The sequence below is a fragment of the Dermacentor variabilis genome, unplaced genomic scaffold (assembly GCF_050947875.1).
Source record: "Dermacentor variabilis isolate Ectoservices unplaced genomic scaffold, ASM5094787v1 scaffold_13, whole genome shotgun sequence".
Taxonomy (NCBI): domain Eukaryota; kingdom Metazoa; phylum Arthropoda; class Arachnida; order Ixodida; family Ixodidae; genus Dermacentor; species Dermacentor variabilis.
The window spans coordinates 24,824,213-24,847,149 of NW_027460291.1; the positions used below are offsets into that span (position 1 = coordinate 24,824,213).

Sequence of the window (22,937 nt, forward strand, 5' to 3'; positions counted from 1 at the left end):
AATGCTGCAAATCCTCAGCTCCCCAGTTGCCAGGTGGTCTACAGCATCTACCTCGCCCAGCCCAGCCATTTGGGTGTGTCGGCATTGATTTGTATGGACCGCTTCCCCTGACAACTGCTGTCAACCGCTGGACCATCGTCGCAGTTGACCATCTCACGCGATACGCTGAAATTGCCGCCCTCCCAGCAGATACAGCACATGACGTTGCCTCGTTCTTCTTCACGGTTTTATCCTCTGTCACGGCCCATCCAAGAAACTGCTCAGCGATTGTGGTCACGTTTTTTTTGTCTGAAGCCATTGAGGCCACCCTTGATCAGAGCCAAGTTGTTCATCGGACAACTACTGCGTACCACCCTAAAACTAAAGGGTTTACTGAACACTTCAACTGTATGCTTGGCAACAGGCTTGCAATGTATGTCAACTCTGACCACACAAATTGGGACCTCATTGTGCCCTTCGTCACCTACACATACAACACCGCCACCCAGAGTACCACTGGCTTTTCTCTCTTTTCCTTATTGTACGGCTGCCACCTGTCGAACACTATCAACACAATTCACCTGTACCGGCTGGATTCATCTGCATGTGTTCCCGTTTCTGCTGCTGCAAGACATGCTGAGCAGTGCCGTGAACTCGCACGGGCCTTAGCTTCAACAGCAGTGTCAGAAGAGCAGCTGCACGGACAACACCGACAGGCCCACTTTCCTTCCTGGCACACTTGTGTGGCTGTCAGTTCTTGCCAATGCAACTAGTCTGTCTTTGAAACTACCAAGTACGAAGGCCCTTACCGCATCATCAAGCGCACACCTCCTGTGAACTACGTCATAAAAGCTGACATGCTGTCTTAGAAACTGCACCGTCAAGGATTAGATATTTTCCATGTGCAGTGCCTCAAGTCATACTATGACTTGCTCATCGGTGTGAGCTCTTAGGTCGCCAGGGTGGCTCCTTTTGGTTCCAGGGGGTAATTGTAGTGAAGATGACAAATGCTGGCAAATCATCATCACCAGCGCTAGGCACGCATTCGCCACTTGTGCTGGAACTATTGCTTCTGTTCTACCGCTACATTAGCTGCTCTAAATTCCCAGTCAATAAACCTCTTTACAGTTACAACTTTCAGCAATTTTGGTTATGTCCATTTTAGGAAACCACTCGACAATGTTCTCGAAATTAAAATTCTTTTTTAATAATAAAGAGAAAGAAATTTATTTTTTAGCTTTCTTGTAATCTGTGCTCTATGTAGAGCAATGTAGGCTATCTTAAAACGCTCTCTTACTCATGATATGAAGCATGAAATTTGCACAACAGATCATACTTTTCCAACTTTCAGGAGGCACAGGAAAAATAATTAAATATTATTTTGATAAACTAAAAATAATATTCAGAAATGGAGGATGAAACTCTGTACAATACATAAATTTTATCCAGTTAGCTTTATTAATGAAAATAGATTTCTGAGGCACATCTCCCCGTGGTCAGCCAATACATTGGCTCTATGTAAACTGGGTCAGTGATTCATCACAACTATGTGTTTGCATGTTCTAAGCATGTACACATTAATAAAGTTTTACCGGGTACCACCTCCCTTTCGTAGTTGTGTATAACTTAAATTTAGCACATCTTGCAACAAATGACTGCGGGTTCCACATGTAGTGTGCAGTGAACTCAAACTGGCACACATCTTTGAAGGTGAGTGCGCCAGTCCGTGTAATGCTGCATGATATGTGTTCCCTGCCCTGAAAAGCTTGCATTTCACTGAAAAGAGTGCCACTGGTGTCTGTGCTTGACCATCACAACAAAGCAGTTGGCTTAATTAGAATGTGTTCTTTAATGCTGCTGTAGCACCCACCGAGGCTGCAACACGAGGACAGTAAGGCTGGCACTCTCAGCCGGCGCCTTGGTGCCAGCTGTGAAACACGAGGAAAATAACGATGAGCGGTGCATGCTTGACGCGCAAGCACAGCACGAGAAGTTCTGTTCTAGAAGCATGGTACGCTGGTCCTTTTGTTCTGGCAGTCTGCTGCGACCCCTCAGTTCCTGACAGTGGTGACTCTGGCCTAAGAGATGACCGACCCCAGCAAACCACCACCCTCAGGCAACTTTCCACCTGACGCTACCTTGCGCCCACGGGACGTCGCAGCTCTCCAGCTCTGCCTGCTTACGTTCTGGTGCAAAAACCCAGATGTTTGGTTCGCCCAGGTTGAATCCATCTTCAATCTGCACATCACCTCAGAGACTTCTCAGTCTCCTGAGGTGGTTCAAGAGGTGGCGGACGTCATGACTGCACCTCTGGGCAATGCCCTGTACCAGCAACAACTGAATACTTAGAATGCACAATGGCATCTGATAGTGCGCACCTCCAGCGCCTGCTCCCTTTCAAGGAGCTTGGAGATTGTCGCCCCTCCCAGTTGCTCAACAGCGTGTGGCAGCTCCTAGGCACAAACAACATCAACTTGGATGGTGCACTGTTCAGGGAGCTATTCCTGCAGCGCTTGTCACAGTCCACCCGCCTTGTCTTGGTCGCTGCAGGGAACTTGACCTTTGACAGCCTTGCCCAGCTCGCTGATCGAGTCTACGACGCGACTTCTCCTTCAGTCGCCACCCTCTCTTCAGCACCAGAGTCCTCAGTCACTTCCTGCTTAGAGTCCCGGCTCTACCAGCTCACCATTTCCATTGACACCCTATGGACATCCTCTCATTATTTCTGGCCTGTGCTTCCTTGCAAACAGGTGTGCCGAGGTCAGCGTACTGCCGTCCACAAAGAGTGACCTCACTTCTAAGCCACCTGGATCTATGATTCATGTGGCAAACTCTACCTCTATCACCACGTATAGTCTGCGGTCCTTCACTATTGACCTTGGCCTGTGGCACATGTTCCATTGGGTCTTCATCGTAGCCGACATCAATCAGCCCATCCTCAGCTAAAACTTCCCGATCCATTTCAACCTCGACGTCAGCTTGCACTGCCATTGCCTGATTGACAGCAAGATGCGCCTCTTCATCCCTGGCGTTCTGCCGGCTGTTGCTCCCACTGGCGCCTGCACACTGATCCCACCGTGCCTGTAAGCTAGAATCCTCGAAGACGTTCCCGAGGTCACAAAGGCTTGCAATTTAAATCAGCCGCCGAAGCACAGCGTAACACACCACACTGTCACACGTAGTCCACCCATCGCAGCTTGTACGAGCCACCACTTCGGTAAGCATCTAGCGATTCCTAATGGAAATTCGATCACAAGCTCCAGCTGGGTATTATTTGTCCTTCGTTCAGCAGTTGGACTTCCCCACTCCATCTGGTACCCGAGAAAGAACCACATGACTGGTGTTTGTGCAGCGACCACCAGGCCACTCAACGCTCGCACGAACCACGACAGCTATTACATTCCACACATCCAAGATATCACAGGCCACTTGGAAGGATACAAGATGTTTAGCAAAGTGTACCTTGTCAAGGCATGTCACCAAATTTCCATTGAGCCTGCCGATATCACGAAGGTGGCCATTACTACACCCTTTGGCCGGTTTGAGTATGTGCGCATGCCCTTTGGGCTATGCAATGCAGCTCAAACGTTCCAAAGATTCATTGCCAAGGTAACACACGGCCTCCCTGCTATATTTGCTGACACCGTCAATGTCCTGGTCGCGAGTTCCACTCCACAAGATCATGACCTCCAGGAACTCTTTCAATGCCTTCAACAATATGGGCTGGTTGTCAACAGCCAGAAATGCATCTTCGGGTCTCCCGAGCTCGAATTCCTGGGCCATCACATCTCAGCACTGGGAATTCGTCTGTTGCCTTCTCACATCTAGGCTGTGAAAGACTTCCCAGCACCTACTACCCTATGCCAGCTGTGCGAGTTCCTGGGCCCAGTGAATTTTTCACTCCACTTTATTCCGCAGTGTGCTGAGCTTCTGCACCCACTGACTGACCTTCTTCCTGGTTTCCTGGTCTCCCGAACTTCAAGCTGCTTTCAGGGCTGCTAAACAAGCCGTCGCCGATTCAGTACTTCTCATCCACCCGAGAACTAACGTCCCTACTCGCATCATGGTGGATGCTTCCAGTGTGGCCATTGGCGCTGTTCTCGAACAGAAAATTTACTCCGAGTGGCAACCAATGGGTTTCTTCTCTCGGAAGCTCCAACCTGCCGAGGCCCACTGCAATGTTTTTGGCCGTGAGCTGCTCGCCACCTACTCAACCATCTAGCACTTCGGAGACTTCATGGGAGGCCAGCTGTTTTACATTCCAACTGATCACAAGCCTCTGGTGTACGTCTTCCAAACGAACTCTTCCGAGTACATTGCACGTGAACATCGTCAAATGGCCTATATATCAAACTTCACAATGCATATCCGACACACAAAAGGTGCCAACAACGAGGCAGCTGATGCACTTTCATGCATCACCTCCCTCGGCACTTCTACATTTGCTGTGGATTGGGAATGTTTAGTTCGTGCTCACATGAAAGACCCTAGGCTACAAGCACTGCGTGACCACCCCTATTCCCACCGTCTGCAACTCATTCCTCATATGTTTGAACCAGGCTCACTCTGGTGCGACACATTAGCAGCTGCACCTTACCCCTTCATTCTGGCTGCCTACCATCATGCGGTTTTCCAGTCACTTCACGACATTTGCCATCCCAGCAGCCGAACTACGCAGCGCCTCATTACACAGCGTTATGTCTGACTGAGCATTAACACTGATGTTGACAGTGGGCGTGCTTGTGCCTCACCTGCCAGACCACCAAAGTGACCCGCCACACGAAGACTCCTACGCAGTCTTTCTTGCTACCTGGCTGTCGCTTTGACCACGTCCATCTTGATTTAGTTGAACCGCTTCCCTATCACAACTGCCGATACATGCTCACAATGACTGACTGCTTTAGCTATTGGCCTAAAGCCGTGCCCATTCCAGATATCACTGCAGAAACAGTCACCAAAGCCTTCGTTTCAGCATGACTTTCCCGCTTCTGATGCCCCAACATTGTTACAACTGATTGTGGCCGGCAATTTGAATGTACTCTCTTCACTTTCCTCAACCTAAGCCCTAAGTACTACTGTACCCCAGCATACCATCACTATGCCATGCGACCCACCATGGTTTAGTGGCTATGGTGTTGGGCTACTAAGCACAAGGTCGCGGAATCAAATCCCGGCCATGGCAACTGCATTTTGGTGGGGGCGAAATGCAAAAACACCCGTGTCCATAGATTTAGATGCACGTTAAAGAACCCCAAGTGGTCCAAATTTCCACAATCCCCCACTACGGTGTGCCTCATAATCAGATCATGGTTTTGGCATGTAAAACCCCATAACCTAATTTTTTTTTAATCCCTGTACCAAAAGCATGGTTGAGCGGCTTCATCGTCAGCTCAAAACTGTCCTCACTGCCCGCCTGAATTGACCACCTTTCTACGATGCTTCTTGGCCTATGCATCGTCCTTCGTCACGACCTTGGCTGTGCAGCAGCCAAACTCATCTACGGTGCACCCCTGCGCCTTCTTGGAGACTTGTTCAATCCTTCGGCCCTCTCGCCCAAGCCGCTGCAGTACCTCCATTGCCTACAGGACTGCATTCAGGAACTGCGCCTCGTTCTGCCTTCATCTTCTGACCACAGCATCTTTGTGCATCCACACCTTGAATCTTCGACGCAGATTTTTCTTAGACGAGACACTGTAAAGGCTCTTACACTCTTCTACAATGGGCCGTACCCGGTCTTCCACGAGACACCAAAGTCTGCCACTATCCTTTTGAAGTCCGCATCGTGCAAACTATACAAATACTGCACAAACTGTGAAACACAAATGTTGTGCAATAGCTCAGTGGTCAGTACATCCATCTCCCAAGTGCACATTGCCATAGTGGCAAATTTAACGGACTAAAGCTGACTATTAAAGTAATTAGCACCTTAAAGGTTTCACAGACTTGTAAACTGGGCAGGTGTGGATCCCCCTTGAGATTTCTTTATTTATTTCACAATACTGCAGGCCAAGACAGGCCCAAGCAGGAGTGGGAAATCAAAACATAATTAGTATAAATCGGGATTACAAATGAATAAAGCCATTAACAATGAAACAGGGTTACATCACTACACACATAATACGTACTTGGTAAAAAAGAGAAAAAAAAACTAGAACAACAATTTTTCCAGTGCCATTTCAAAATCAGCCTCCTCAAAAATGGTTTTAGAAATAGCGTTCCAGTCTGAAAATGTCTGGGGAAAAAAACTGTGTTTAAATGCATTGGTCTTAGCAAATATCGGTTTCAGTGCATGGTCATGATTGTGTCGAGTCTTTCTGGTGTCTAAGGGTTTTACATATGAAGGTATGGACAAGTCAAATTTACCTTTCAACATGACCTCAAAAGAGGTCCAACATGACCTCAACAAAGAGGTCAATATGACCTCAACAGACTTCAAAAGATACCTCAAAGGAGATGTGGCCATGTGACAAAACTACAAATCTATCCTAGTAACATGACCACAACTCCTTAGAGATACAACACTACCTTCGGAAGTTATGACCGCAAGCCATTGGAGACAGAACTACTTTAGAAAATTTTATGCTCCCTTATCTCATAAGACGCTTATGGCTGCCCCTGTTAACAACATATTAGAGGTTGGATTGCGCAACATTTTGACGAGACACACAGAAGAGAAACACACACCACAGAGCGCTTACTTGCAACTATCATTTTATTCCCTTGTCAGTAGAGTAAATACAGGAAGATACTCATGAAGACGGCGGTAGCGACAAAAAAAAAAAAAAATTGTTTTTTACGAACAAGGCCATCTACCAATGCCAAGCTGGCTTTGTGATGTGATCGTTTTTGCTGCACTCAACATCGCAAAAAAAGGAACAGGATACGAAATTTCAGACTAGCGCGTGAGGAAACCTAATTCCTTTGCACTAAGGAAGACTGAGGGCGTGCTCACGCACAAACTTCCCAAACGCGCAATCTCAGCGGCTTCGATTATCTCTCGCGTTATTTGGCTGCCATCTTCGCTCACAATCTTACAATTCTTAAAGAATGGCCGACATCCGCAATCTCTACAATGTATCCCAAGGTGTCCGGCGACTGTTTTTGAAACGTTGTAATCATGTTCCTTAATCTTTCGTTTAAACATCGTCCAGTCTGTCCGATGTACTTTCTGCCGCACTGAAGTGGAATGGAATATACCACTCCCTCAGTGCAGTCGACGAACTTCTTTCTGTGTTGTGTTTCACAGCCTCGTTTCTGTGTGTGCACCTGGGTTTACCTTTGCACACCATGCTCAGCAATTTTTCCGGTGCGGAAAACACCACTTTTACCTCGCATCTTTTACCAATTTTCTTTACTCGGTACGCGATCGAATGAATGGACGGCATCACCACTATTTTTTCTCGTGTGCTTGGACCGCAAGGCTCCTTCCCAGATAATGGTGCCCTGGTTCCAATTTCCTTGAGCAAACATTGTGCCACAGATACTAATACATGGAAAGGATAACCTGCCTCCATGTTTGCTCCCGAAAGCTGTCAGCAATGCCATGATGGCACGATTTTTGCAACGCGTTTCTGTAACATGACTTAACTATGCCTCGTTTAACGATTTTCGAATGCGCAGATTCGAGGGGCAAGAAAGGCTTATTTGCACGCAGTTCGTATTGCCAACAACAATGACTGGAGCCCAGACTTAGTTTTAAGTCAAGAAACCTAATTGCTCCACTTTCTGGCTCTTCATTTGTGATCACCAATGGCTCTAGCCCCTCTCTGAAATTTCTTTCAAGGTGTGTCAACAGCGACTGATTATTGTTATCAACCTTGTCCACTAAAACTAAATAATCAACAACAAACCTGAACATACGAGCAACCCATGAATTAATGAGGCATGCCGCTAGGGTTCTGTCAATGTTGGCTAGAAACAGGTCACTAAGAATCGGTGCGATAGACGAACCTATACATATTCCTTGTTTTTGAAGGAAAATGTCTCCATTCCAAGACGCGTAGGTGGATTTTAAGTACATGGACAACAACTCTAAATAGACTTCAACATGCATCTGTGAATCATTTTGAAAGGCAACGTTTCCATATTTGTCAATACATTGTTCAATGCACAGCAAGAGCTCTTTGTGAGGAATAGAGTAAAATAAGTCTTTGACGTCAAAAGAGTACGCTAAATACTCCTTGTCACAATTTTCTCGTAGGAATGCAATAACTTGCTCAGAATTTTTTATTAAAACGGGGTCGTCAACTTCCAGTAATTTTAACCTGCTCTGCAGGAACGAGGCTACCGGCAACTGCCAGGTGTCTTTAGCAGTGACAATTACCCTAAGCGGGCAGTCCACTTTGTGGGTCTTTGCTGTGAAAAACATTTGTAAGCTTAATTTTCTATTTTTATCAAGAGACTTATTCAGATTATCCAGTTTCCATTTGGCGCACAACTTCCTAGCTTCATTTTTTACTTTAGACAAGCAGACACCCGTGCGGCAGCCAAAAGTCCCTCTGGTGGCTTCTGCTGCTTTAGATAAATACAATTCGTTAGGTAACACCAAGAAGCCTCCTTCTTTATCCGCGGGAACTAAAGCCAGCGAATGCTCCTTTAGGAAGGACACTGCTTTTTTAACAGGAACAACGTTCATAGGTGTCTTGCATCTCACCAAAACATCGATGCCTTCGGACAAACAGCGGTCAGTTTCACTTTCCGGAGCCAACTTGGAGCCGCGCTTGACGATACCCAAAAGAGCTGGCGGTGAGAGCTTAGGTTGAACGGCAAACTTTGGTCCCTTAGAGAGAACATCCTTGATGGGTTCCGGTAGCACCACGTCGCCTCGTAGGTGGATGGGACCCATTGAAGAGGCAGTCTTTCGCTTCATCGACGCTCGTAGCTGCGAAAGCGTCTGCATCCATATGAATTCAGCTGTCTCTTGAAAGAATTTTCAGAGAGGGGCTAGAGCCACTGGTGATCACAAGTGAAGAGCCAGACGGTGGAGCAATTAGGTTTCTTGACTTAAAACTAAGTCTGGGCTCCAGTCATTGTTGTTGGCAATACGAACCGCATGCAAATAAGCCTCTTTTGCCCTTCGAATCTGCGCATTCGAAAATCGTAAAACAAGGCATAGTTAAGTCATGTTACAGAAACGCGTTGCAAAAATCGTGCTATCATAGCATTGCTGACAGCTTTCGGGAGCAAACATGGAGGCAGGTTATCCTTTCCATGTATTAGTATCTGTGGCACAATGTTTGCTCAAGGAAATCGGAAGCAGGGCACCGTTATCTGGGAAGGAGCCTTGCGGTCCAAGCACACGAGAAAAAATAGTGGTGATGCCGTACATTCAATCGATCGCACACCGAGTAAAGAAAATTGGTAAAAGATGCGAAGTAAAAGTGGTGTTTTCCGCACCGGAAAAATTGCTGAGCATGGTGTGCAAAGGTAAACCCAGGTGCACACACAGAAATGAGGCTGTGAAACACAACACAGAAAGAAGTTCGTCGACTGCACTGAGGGAGTGGTATATTCCATTCCACTTCAGTGCGGCAGAAAGTACATTGGACAGACTGGACGATGTTTAAACGAAAGATTAAAGGAACATGATTATAACGTTTCAAAAACAGTCGCCGGACACCTGGGGATACATTGTAGAGATTGCGGATGTCGGCCATTCTTTAAGAATTGTAAGATTGTGAGCGAAGATGGCAGCCAAATAACGCGAGAGATAATCGAAGCCGCTGAGATTGCGCGTTTGGGAAGTTTGTGCGTGAGCACGCCCTCAGTCTTCCTTAGTGCAAAGGAATTAGATTTCCTCACGCGCTAGTCTGAAATTTCGTATCCTGTTCCTTTTTTTGCGATGTTGAGTGCAGCAAAAACGATCACATCACAAAGCCTGCTTGGCATTGGTAGATGGCCATGTTTGTAAAAAACAATTTTTGTTTTTTTTTTTTTTTTTTTTTGACGCTACCGCCCTCTTCCTGAGTATCTTCCTGTATTTACTCTACTGACAAGGGAATAAAATGATAGTTGCAAGTAAGCGCTCTGTGGTGTGTGTTTGTCTTCTGTGTGTCTCGTCAAAATGTTGCGCAATCCAACCTCTAATATGCTATACCAACACGCCCAGTCGTCAACCTTGGCATGTTAACAACAAGGGTCCAAGAAAAAGAGAGAAGCATGAATTATGAAGCAAGCGTGCATTGACACTCTAGCTGACTTACGGATCTGTAAAACTTCATTTGGGTCTAGTTGGTACATAATTCTGAACTTAAAATTACAGTTCAAGCACCTAAGACGGACCACAATAGGAAGATATGACATACCCTTCCTTTTGTGGTCCGTCTTAGGTGTTTGCGCTGTAATTTTATGTTCAGAATTATGGATCTGGCAGCACATATGATGCATGGAACAAATAACTGGCGGCTTATCAGAGCAAGCACCAAGGGAGTAAGACGGAGTGAAATGGGCCGGTTGGGTGCAGGACATGGGTCACCTCTGTGAGAGGTTGAATGGCGGTCATCATGCTAAGAACACAAGAGGCCGCATTCAAACTACTCTTACTACCTGCTGCGTGACGACCTCGGGTGTGGGAAGGCAGGCCAATGCAGGCAGTGGGCCTCGCTCGCCCATGTAGCCCACGCACTGAGGTGCCGAGAAGAGCAGTGGACTTGACTCCAAGTGTTCACAGGCACGCACCTGTGAAGCATGTGGGACAGAGAAACACAAGCAGCCATTGCGATGTCAACACTTCTCAGATGGCTGCAAAAGGTCAGCGCCGAAGTGAATGTGCTTCCTGCTTATCACCGCTGCTGTGAAAGCAAAGAATCAACATATCACACTGGTGATGCGACATGTTTTATCATGCATGACCATGTGCTTTGTGCCGCCCGTCAACCACCTGGGAGGTGGAGGATAAAGTGCACTGTGCTAAACTATGGTATTTAAACAAATATAATGAGCACCCTTTTTTCCAAGAAAATGGGTTAGAAAATTGCTTGAGCATTACAATCAAATACAAAACTAAAACCGCCTTTGCCGTATTGGCAACAACCTGCCGTCAGATGCAGCGTCATTGCCATTACAAAATGGAAGCAGACCCATTTACATTAAGGCTGCTGTAGGTTCAATTTATACTTGATTACAATCTGGAGCAGTATTCTCGATGAATAATATTCGGAGATGCTATCCCTTCTGCCTCAGCACCAGATGCATACACCATTGCCAGTGTTTATGGCGGTGTGCCAAGCTTGCCATCTGCAAACAGTGCCAGGAACACTGTCAGCCACATACTTCGATAAGTTTGATGCAGAGCCACGTAAAATCTTGAGAAAGCGATTGTTGTATCTCTTAAAATGATTGCTTGAAAATACTGGCCCATTGTGCTTGGGATCTGTCCAATGAAGCGTGAATGGCGATGATGATGCCCCATTTTCATTATGAAAGCTCATTTAAAAAATGTTCCCTTCTGTGAAGGTAAATTTTGCACATTTTGTTGTTCTGATTGCGCATGTGGAGGGCATGCCATAATTTTCATTTATAAATAACAGGAATGCTATGTTTAGGTGTACTTTTATTTTCTTACTTCCAACCTGCGAAATTTGGGTGTGCATTGGAATACAGTCGAACCCACTTATAACAATATTCAAGTGCCGCGAAAATTCTATTGTTATGACCGATAATTGTTATAACAGGGTTGCATGAAAAAATCAAAATAAGGGGATGGCAGAGCTGATATGAGAAAACTATATAGGCAGGGAGGCCAAGTGGCCCTCCCCACCACCTTCCTCCGCTTTGCTGCTTATTGTGTTCACTCATTTAACTGCTTCCTGGGCACTCCAATCACGTGTAACAAGCCACAGCTGTCGGTGTTAAAGAATGGCATTGCTATAACAACTGCAAAGAGGTGTCACGGGTGGCAAGCTATATGCGAGCACTGCAGAGGCATCACATTGGTGGCCCCAAAAGGGGCCTTTTAAAAATTGCGAGAAGGCTGCCGCGGCAGCCTGTCAGCTTGAGAAATCCAGAAGAAGCGCTGAGGAGGGATCACCACAAGCATCTCGCCATGTACTTCTCACTGGCTTGCACGAGAAAAGCCTATGTCCATCAGCCATGCATGCTTTACACCAAGCTTGCCGACATCCTTCTCCAAGGCATCCAAGCGCTCCACGTAGTGCAGGGGAAGGTTCCTTGTAAAAACGAAGCCCCGGAGGGACTGAATGATGCCGGGCCTCCTGTGATGACAACATTCAGGCAGCCTTCTCTACCATGTCATCGCTGCTGTCATCGCTGTCACTCTCCAATGCAAGCATGTTCGTGACGATAGTCTCATCAGTTAGAAGCACTTAGTTTCCAAATCTATAGCTGTGTGCTTTCTTTTCACCAGCAACGGCATGCCTTGCCCATGATTTGCGAGCTAATCAGCCATCTTCCATTTCAGCCGCAAGTCAAGCGAAGTTGAGAAACAGGGAGGCCAGGAACGACTTCGACACAACCAACAAAAACGAACGCAAGCGACTACACTACACTAAACTGCACTAAATGAGGAGCCAGTGAGCAACATGCGAGCAATCTGCTTGCAGCGCAGTTGGCGCAGTCCACTTGTTTCGGAAGGTGGGGTGGCATAGAGCTATGAGCGCAGCCCATTCATGATCAGAGGGGTGGAAGGGCGACGGGAGAGAGCTGCGTGGAGATGACTGGAAAATGAGCACACGGCGGCTGTTGGAGCAGCGGCCCATTGAGCAGCGGCTCGAATTTTTTGTTTTCTTTTTTTCTTTCCAAGGATTTCGCATTTCACTACCTTTTGGCTCGGACACCCAGCAGCCAGACTTCATCGTTATAACCGATAATGCGGCATCAGGGCATTGTAGTAAACAGGTTATTTCACCATGGAAAACATACAAAAGTCGATGGTGCAGCAGCTTCTCATTGTTATAACTAACATATTATTAAAACCGGTATTGTCATAAGTGGCTTCGACAGTGTAAGTATGGCAGTTCACGAACCACTATTTTCTATTTCTCCAAACCAGAATGAGCATTCAATCAGAGTATGATGAACCTGAACTGAAAAAATATCTCTGTCAGTGCGACACCCTGACTTACATTTCCAACTTACAAAAATAAAAAATAAAACCAAGTAATACTTCGCTCACGTCAGGCATGGCTTAACGAGGTTCCACTGTCCATTCAACAGAAATACCAGCATGAGCTACACCACCTGGCAATTCACTGCAGTCATTCTCTCCCAAGTTGTCTGTCATTTACTGAGTAGATGTGCATAGACTTTTCATTGGACAACGAGGAAAGTTCCAGCAACCAGCATTTTGCGAGTACTTTCCTCCTTTCTGGTTTTTGCAAGCCAACGCAGTACTGCTTGAATGTGTTGGCATCATGTGGCGTGGAACCATTTTCAGATGCCTAGCTGATTCTGTGAAGTAGTTACACTATGTCAGCCCATAAATCTCATCATGAGTATGGTAGTGCAAGACAAGACAAGAACAAAGAAGGAAACAGAACGGGCATTAACTCGCAACTGTGCCCAGTAACACACAACGCAGCTGTAACCTTACAATATGCATGCATGCATGAGGAGCTGAAATACACAAAAGGAAAAGCGGAAGACTGCAATCGATGGCCACCCAAAGCTTATGCAGAGGACCCCTGTTGATATGTTCCTCGCTGTTGCATTTTCTCAGCTCCTTCATCGCATTTTCACAGTCCTGACCTAAAGCCCATTGATTGCTATGCATTATGTTCCCATTTAATACATCGCCATTCTGTAATGTTCACGCACTTTATGCTGCATTTGAATGCAGCAGACACGGACCTTTCGTGGTGCAGAAGCAAATTCGCCCTTGCACGTTGCTACAAATACAATAAATGTATACTCGCAGTTAAGAATGTCAAGCCCCTCCCATGGCCCCACTCCAAAATACCAGAAGTACGCAATCAACAGTCCTGATAAGCATGTCTCGGCTTGGTTCTTGTGGGTTCCCTAAAATCGTTTTGCCTCAGTACAGCTGTGTTATGCGGTGAAGCACAATAAGTGTAAAAAGGGACCACTGTCACGGAACATAGTATGTGTACCTTAATTATACACATACAGTTTCTGGTCACGGTATGAGTGCCGAGACGTCTAATTACTCTACTGACAATCATTCAGAGTTGTTTCTGACATTGCTTTGGTAATTTGGGGCCTTCTTCCCTGTTACTTTTACATGGTCCCTTGAAAAACGTATCAATGAGGTTGTAGTAGTTGTCACACACCACCCTGCAAAAGCAGATAATCTGACCACTATACTCTACCCTCTGCACATACTTAACTAGCATTAGCTCTCATGTGTACATCACACAAAAGCAAATCTTTCCCTGATTAGGCTTGCTCTAGCATTTTAAATATTTTTGTTTTTTCGTTTGCGGGCGCGACCTAATTCATGTGGCAGGGGTGACATATTACATCACCCCAGCCACATTTACGAGGTGATTTTGATGAGTACTACTAGCTTTGGGTGGCTACTGATCGCATATTTCCTTTCCCTTTTGTGCTTTTCTGCTCTTCATGTGCGCACGCGGATGTTATGGTTACAGTTGCGTTGTAACTGGGCACAGTTGTGAGTTAGCGCCCGTCCTGTTTCCTTCTTTATCTCTGCCTTGTCTTGTGCTACCGTGCTTATAATAAATGATTACAAACTAGCACAGTTGTCAGTTCTATTCTCTGCAAGCTTACACTAGATTGTCAGGGTACCATTGTGTAGTCTTTGACAGCAGCAATTAGAAAAAGTAAGAACTGTTTGCTGCACAAAAATGTAACGTGTACCACTAGCTATGGCATGTGCATAGTTGTGAACTACTTCAGCTGCATCAGTCCCCACTCAATGAGCAGCAGCACATGCAGATTGCCAGCGTGAAAAAATAGAATGTCCGATTGCTTGGTTAATTATCTGGAACATAACATGGCACATTTATAGTCAAGTGAATGCAGTCTGGAGGAAGAGCCTGCATGGACAAAACATCTAAGTGCTAGTGGTGAGCATACTGGCGTTGGCCACCAATCTCGTTCTCACATGCTTCAAACCTATGTTGCTAGGTCTACAACGGGCCTCTTTCAGCGTTCTTTCCAAATTTTTTAGGGGCAGACAATGTGCAAACAAAAGAGTTTGGGGAGGGGGTGTACACACACAAATAACCTTTTAATGCAAACAAAAATTAAATTCTGGGGTTTTACATGCAACAATAACGATGTGATTATGGGGTATGCCACAGTGGGGGGGGGACTCCGTACTAACTTTGAACCCCTGGGGTTCTTTATCTGCACCCAATGCATGGCAGACGGGCATTTTTTAATTTAGCCCTCATCGAAACGTGGCCACCACGGCCAGGATTTCTCTGGCTTAGCAGCAAAACGTCAAAGCCACTACACCACCACTGCAGGTTTTTAACACGAATAGCATCCTCGGCGTTGCCAGACCAGCTTCCTTTACAGCTATCCCGCCAGAAATGCGGCCCCATCCCAAAGGTAATGCAGCCTGAAATGTGGGTTGTTCCCGTGAGTGTGTGCCACTGGGCATGTGCAGCTCTTCAATGAACCTCTTTGAACTTGGGTTATTGTGCATGCGCCACTGGGTATGCGCAAACTTAATGGCGGCACCATCAGAATGTGCAGCATGTTTAGAGGGAAGTGTGAGAGAGGAACCAGGCTGCAGTACACGACTCATACATGACTCGTTTAGGCTATTTGCATATACTTGGACAGTTATCATAGATGAGTTCTGTCCAAATTTTTTTCATGCAATTAGCATTCTTAGGATACTTCACAGACTTTTCAGCAGCCGGATGTCTGTCTATGTCTCTAGACATTTTTACGTCGACTTGGTTCGCTGGGTATGTGCAGCTTTTCAATGAACCTCTTTGAAGGGGCCCTGAAACAACCCTTGGGCTTGGAGAAAGAACACATTCCACAAATAGCATGCGCTGCTGTGAACATCTCTGCCAAATTTTGCAGTTGTGAGCTGGCGTGGAGCTCAGAAGGGAAGTGAGAAGTCACTTTTTTCTCAAACACTCGTTTCAACAGAGGCTTTCTCCTCATCCGTCTTGAGGCGGTCAGCGGCTTCCCCTTGACATCAGCAGGCAGATTTCCATACAGGGCTGCCTTTGGCAATGGTTGACATCAATCAAGAAATGTGTTTGGATCAGTATGCTTCTTCCTGCAGTTACTGTGTGTATTTATTGAAGGACTTTACTAAATCGGCTGAAGCAAGCGAAAACCTGCATGCCGAATTCCGATAAGAATTATGTACTTCCGGAAGAAGCCGACTATGGTCTGCTCATGCTCAGCCGCGCACACTTACGTAGGAATGAAACTTTGGCCACACTGATTATCGGTAGGGATGTGTGAATACCAAATAGTAGATTTCAAATCAAGAAACAAAAGCCAAATATTGAATCGAACATCAGTAAACTTTTCACAAAATTTATTGCTTACAATTTTTGGGCAAGAAAACGCGGTGCTTCACATGCTCAGCAGTCTCCTAGCACTGCATAACAAGAATGTAGCAAGCTATTAGTAACATACGTACATAGAAATCAAATTACACAGTAAGGTCCACTCTTATTAAAGGGAACACCAACTTAGTATACACCAGCACTGATTGAAGCTCAGTTCTAGTACTGTATATGAAGATCTGGAAAATGTGTTTTTATCTATAGAACTTCTGTTGAACAAAATCAATCGCTTCTCTTTTTCTCTGAAATTAATGAATTAGTGACATTCATTTGTACTGAATACCAATGACGTTCTGCAGTTTAATGGCAGACCTGTGTTTTGCAGCAACCTTTTATTTATTGAATAATATGTTTTGCTTCCCAGTTTTTCTCCAAAATACACAAAGACGGGCCCACCTTTCCGGCAGGTGGGTTATCGTAAGGCCGATCTGTGTGACAGACGAAATGACCGCGCATCATGTGAATCGATCACCACTCCGCGTGTAGCAGTACCGACAGCAAAGAACAGATGCCACCTGTGCAATTTCACTGTCAGATTCAGCGTGCAATTTGCCACCTGTAAAAGAATCTGAAATCGAGAGGATCACAGTAATAGGAACGGTCGCTTAATTTTTTTGTTTAATTCATTGTCATTGTAGCTTTTTATTGAGTAACCACTTTCGATGCAGGGTTTTTTCATTGATTAATTGATTAAACGAAATTTTTTCCGGGCACTTTTAAAAAAGCTTGAAACAGTTACCTACTTTTGCAAGACCCTTTTACAATGTTTGAGAGGTGGAACCAAGTTTGAAATACAGGTGTATAAAGTTTGATAAAGAATAATCTTCAATTTGTTAAAGACTAAATAGAGTTGGCAGTAACGGCCTTTGAAAAGATAAACAATATATGTTATAAAATGGCACTTAGAGCAGAATTAAACAAGATACATGGCACTAGTGAATCCCTGTACAGTAAAACAAGTACACTTAAACAAGAAATAAGAAAAATGGCAAAAGTGAAAGGTGAAGTCATACTGAAATATGCAATAAATTTCAATATACACAGGGAAAAAGAAAATCACTGGTTTAGGATTTTAAACCACATGTTCTTTTCTACAGGGCCAAGGAATGCCAAGTGGCTGGGATGTTTGGTGAAACCGACACCTTCTTTGAATGGCCACACAACCAGCATGCAAGAATAAATGCTTGAAGGCTACAGACTTGCTGGAAACTATCTGAACTCCACTGCTATGTCAAATACATGCTCCAAACCAGCGCGCATGCTGTGCCACCTCTTTAGTGGACTGGGAATGGCACAACGATCAACAACTGGGTTGCTACCATATGCCTTGAACTGCAAGGGCATTTCAAGCCTCCGGCTTTGCGCGAAGTGGTGGCGTAGGCGATGAGGGGAAGCGCTCGGCAAAGCATCACTCGGGACTCAGAAAAACAGCCAAAAGTCGTTCTACCACAGCCACACAGTCACTGCTCATGCACTGCCATTCCAGTACGATTTCCAAATTTTTGTGCCCCTCCTGTCAAACTCTCAAAAACGATTAATCAAACAAGCCTGATCAAATAAATCAATTAAATGAAAGGTTGACATTAATGAAGATTAATTGTGTTGTGGGATACATTTCATTGATTAACTGCTTGATCATACGTCGATCTGTTACGGGTATGTTGGGAGTGTAGAAGGTTATATTTACAATATATATATATTGTCACGTGGTGGTGATGTTGAAGAACACAGACAAAACTAACTTTTATTGGGCGAACCTATGCCCACAAAACAGGCTACACATATAGCACAACGATAGCGGCGAACACAGTCAGCGATCGGCGAAAATCTGATCATTGGGTCAAGCGCGTCGGCTTTTATACAGCAGTCGTCAAATGTTCCAGACTAATCGTTCGGACCCGCGTGCCTTCCACAAAGTTCTACACCATTCGCCTCACGCGATGAAATCAGATAACACAAGGTTCGGCAACAACAGACAGCCGGGTAGAAGCATCGATAACTTTCCAGAAACTTCGGATACATGCAGGCGTGTCGCGCGCTGTGTGATTACATTTGTTAGGCGGCGAAACGTGGTCGCCCGATAAAGATAAGTACACGTGTCAATATACAAAATGAGTCTGAGTAGTTAAGATGGCTGACCAACAACAACCCGCAGCAGCCAGCGTCTCGCGATCTTTTTCTTCCTCTCTTCGTTCATACTTCCGTAACAGGACCCCCGGGTGGTGAAGTGCCGTCTCGGCGCATGGTAGGTGAAGAACTGCGAGCGAAGTATGGCTTCAGCCGCAAAATGTGGACAACGTCAAGAGGCGGCGGACTTGAGGATGGATCAAACTGTAACAGCGCGCTCTCATAATTGACATTGTTAACTTGACGTAGGACTTCATAAGGCTCTATGTAGCGAGAGAGAAGCCTCTGGGAGAGGCCGACCCGACGATATGGTGACCAAAGCAGCATCCAAGCCCTTGGGGCGAACTGAACATCGCGATGGCACCGGCCGTAACGCTCTTTTTGCAGATTCTGCGAGGCTAATAAGCGAGGTCAGGCGACCTGACGCGCCATGTGAGCGCGATCGATGACTCCACAAGCGTACTCAGTAGCAACACAGGGCACAGAAGGTAGGATGGCGTTAAAGGGCAATGTGGGGTCGCGACCGTACAAAAGATAAAAGGGTGAATATCCTGCGGTGTCATGTCGGGACGAGTTATACACAAATGTCACGTAGGCCAGCGTGGCGTCCCAGTCGCAGTGATCATTGGAAACGTACATCGACAGCATTTCTGTGAGTGTTTGGTTGAAACGTTCCGTAAGACCGTTTGTTTGTGGGTGGTAGGCAGTGAACAGCTTGTGCTCAGTGGCACAAGAGCGGAGGAGGTCGTCCACAACTCAAGACAAGAACGAGCACCCGCGATCTGTAAGTAATTGTCGAGGTGCACCATGCTGGAGAATGACGTCATGAAGAAGAAAATCAGCGACGTCTGTTGCACAACTAGTCGGCAATGCTTTTGTTATCGCGTAGCGTGTCGCGTAGTCAATAGCGACGGCGATCCACTTATTCCCTCTAGTCGTCAAGGGCCAAGCAGGTCAAGGCCTACGCAAAAGAACGGTTCAGAGGGAACTTCAATTGGATGGAGTCGGCCGACAGGTGGCAGGGGAGGTTTCTTCCGGCGCTGACACAATTCGCAAGTTGCGACATAACGACACACAGAGCGGTAGAGACCTGGCCAGAAGGAGCGGCGTCGTACGCGGTCGTACGTATGCAAAACTCCAAGGTGTCCCGCCATGGTGCATCGTGAAGCTGTTCGAAAACGACGAATCGCAGATGACGAGGGAGGACAAGGAGCAACTCGGGGCCGCACCTCCACCAATATGTTACGGGCATGTTGGGAGTATAAAAGATTATATTTACAATATATATACAAAATGAGTCTGAGTAGTTAAGACGGCTGACCACCAACAACCCGCAGCAGCCAGCGTCTCGCAATCTTCTTCTTGCTCTTTTCGTTCATACTTCCGTACCAATATTATCAACCCTGCATGGCATGTTCGCACAACGCCACCTCCTCTCCCCCCCCCCCCATCGCTCTGTCGGAGGAGGGTGGAGGAAGGCCTATACTCCTCCGTTCATTGGCTGTCCGGGCAATGCATGCAACCAGGTCACGACACTTTCGCGCCTACTGTGTAAATTCAAAGCTAGTCCTGAGATGGATTGTTCGGAGCTACAACAAGACACTGATGTCCGTCTCCGAACGGCACCGGGAACGAGAGGCCGCTGTACGGTACATCGCAAAGATGGCGACCATGAACTTCCGTACGCTTGCTTTCGCTTGCGAGGCAGTTTGTCGGCTTTCCCAGTGTTGCACGGCTGCTGCGAATACACCTGAGTCGATTTGGCAACAAACTAACTTTAGTTGCAGACGCCCGATGAAACAGTGCTGTTTAGGCCTAATAGCCTAGGCAGTGTTCACCGCAAATTCGCAACTGGCCAATCTGGTAATGGGCTGCAAGCTGTGGCGGAACACTTGCCGCTAGTATATTCGTACAGGTGGCTCATCCGCTGTGCTTGGTCCCGAGATCACACGTGCAGGTTAGATTGATGGCTGTTAAAACGGCGTGAAGTTCACCATCGCGTATTCAACACGATCCGCGTGCCTATCGGCAGCCAATCCGCCCGATCTTCGCACATGCTTTCACATTTTTACAATATACGAGCTGCTATTGTTGCTGTTCCCTCTGACCGTGTTGCGTTATCATGTCAATCAGTACTGTCAACCCGGACAAACGTTGTACCAACAGACTGCCCCGGCCGACGCACTGTGTGTGCAATCCCGCATCAGGCTGATGTCGCTGAGCGCTCGCAGTAGCCCTGTATGCTACCACGTCAGCAGGGGCGACCCATCCACAGCGTGCTCGGCGGTCCTTTTGTGTTTAAAACGAAGTGAAATGCCCGCTTGGATGGTATCGAGCACGAGGGGCTCCGTGGCGCACACAATATATGGCACTGCAAGGGTCTCCATTTTGAATGTTTGAAAAATCGAATAGTAGATATTCAATTCATGAATCGAATTATTCCTACGTTCACGATTCGATAGGATTCAGTGATAGTCTACATTCGCACACCCCTACTTATCGGTGTAGTAGTAGTCGCTTCTCACTAATTTCTATTAGTTTTGAGCACTCAAATAACTTCAAACCATGTGAAACTTTGTCAGACCACACAAACGCTTGCCAGCCCCCGCTCACTCGTGACCGGTCCTGGTTAGACAGCTAGGCAAATATCGCTTCGTAGTGCACTATTGATAGCGCATCAAAATGCGCAATTTGGATGCGGCTACTATCTGTCGGTCAAGCTGATACAGGACAAAGCTGGTCCACACCACGCAGCAAGGCCAGACTGGAGCACATGAGCGCAAGCGCACATTCCAGCCCTGTCGTACACACTATAGCTGGACACTACAGTTACATGTAGCTGAGTATGCTGCATAGCATAGATACCCTGGCCGCCACAGGGTGCCGTGATAAGCCCGCTCGCTGTAAAGTCCCTAGATAAAAAAAAGGTTTCTTTGTTTTATCTAGGACGTACCTTAGCTTGCGGCGGCTCACCAAGGCAAACCGGGTACTCTGTGGGTAAAGTGTGTCCAGGCACATGGCAAGCTGACCCAAGTGCAAACATCCGACTCAAACAGGTTGTCTGCTTCCCGAGTAGCAACCTCTGAGGTGTATCGTCATCTCGCCATCATGGTCGAAGCTTGTAATGTTAGGAATTCCTTTAAAGGGACACTAAAAGCAAATGTTAAGTCAAGCTAAAGTGATAGATTAGTGTTCGAGAATCTCTAAGGCATCGATATTATTGCAAACAGCACCTTAATAATCGAGAAATTGAGGTAAATGCAGGACATGATTAGAGACTCCCCCGGGACATTCAAGTACTTGTCTCATGACAAGAGCACTCCTCAGTTAAACTCTGTCACTAGTACTCAACCACTCATTGCAAGAACATCCTTGTATTGTATTATAGGACGAAATAAAATGCCACTTGTCCTGTTCTATTTTATTTCTAGAAAAAAGAACTCAAAATTACCCTTGACAGCGATGCGAGCAGTCGAAAAGTTTCGGTTTCACTCGACTCCATGCCGCCCACGTTTTCATGTTTCAGTAGTTTCGTTATTGCGTAGTGCTGCACTGGTTTTGCTGGCTCGGGAAGCTCGCACAAACTGCAAGTAGCAGAGAATACAACTTCCATGTGATGCCGCAGGATGCTCAAACGGTCTACGCCACTTGACCAGCTGCAGCGATGAATCCACCGCTCTGTCTTGGCTCGGTACCGCCGTCTGTCGGGCACTATTTTACTCATCGATGCAAGCAAAGAGTGGTGATGGCATATGCAATGTCACCACTTCCCCAATTGGGTGGTGGGAGATTTGAATTTCGAAAAAGGTATCCGGACCCTTTAGATGCACTCTTCTTGTAAGCTAAGTCTTTTCTTGGCACCAAACAAGCATTGCGAGGTTTCTGGAATGGTATTCAAACAGTCCACGTCGACTTAGTATTAGCGTCCCTTTAACACGAGTCCGGAGTGCGACATCCATCGCTTAAAAATCGTGGATATGGGGGCAAGGAGTTACGGAGTCGCCATCTGTCGGAAGCACCTCCCTTGCGTAGTATGAGGGATCAAGCGGAGCGCTCCTCATAGGTTTCGCTTATGGTGCTCGATAAAAACACCACGCGGCAGCCCTCCTGGACATTTACGTAAGTACGCTCAAAACGAGGAAAGTTTTTTTACTGTCTATATAATAATCTTGGGCAAACTGAAAGCACAGAATCGTTTACAGACACTATCTCTTTACCGAATACGTACAGTGAACACCACTGCGCGTGTTCGCCGTGATGGAGTCTCCCGAACCGGCTTCTTGTGTGAAAGGTAGGCAAACGCTGAGAGTAAACTATGTGAAATATGTTCTTATAGTGGGCTGTCTGTAT

At 46.3% G+C, this 22,937-nt stretch overlaps 1 protein-coding gene across 4 annotated transcripts in view; it reads right to left on the bottom strand.

Moving 5' to 3' along the window:
• The window catches only part of O-fut1 (O-fucosyltransferase 1), a 211,244-nt gene that overhangs the window by 72,918 nt on the left and 115,389 nt on the right, over positions 1–22,937 (bottom strand). For all 4 annotated transcript variants that reach the window (XM_075677794.1, XM_075677795.1, XM_075677796.1 and 1 more), the window contains exon 6: positions 10,525–10,656. In XM_075677794.1, the coding sequence (XP_075533909.1) occupies positions 10,525–10,656 (132 nt within the window). The remainder of the gene's footprint in view (positions 1–10,524; positions 10,657–22,937) is intronic.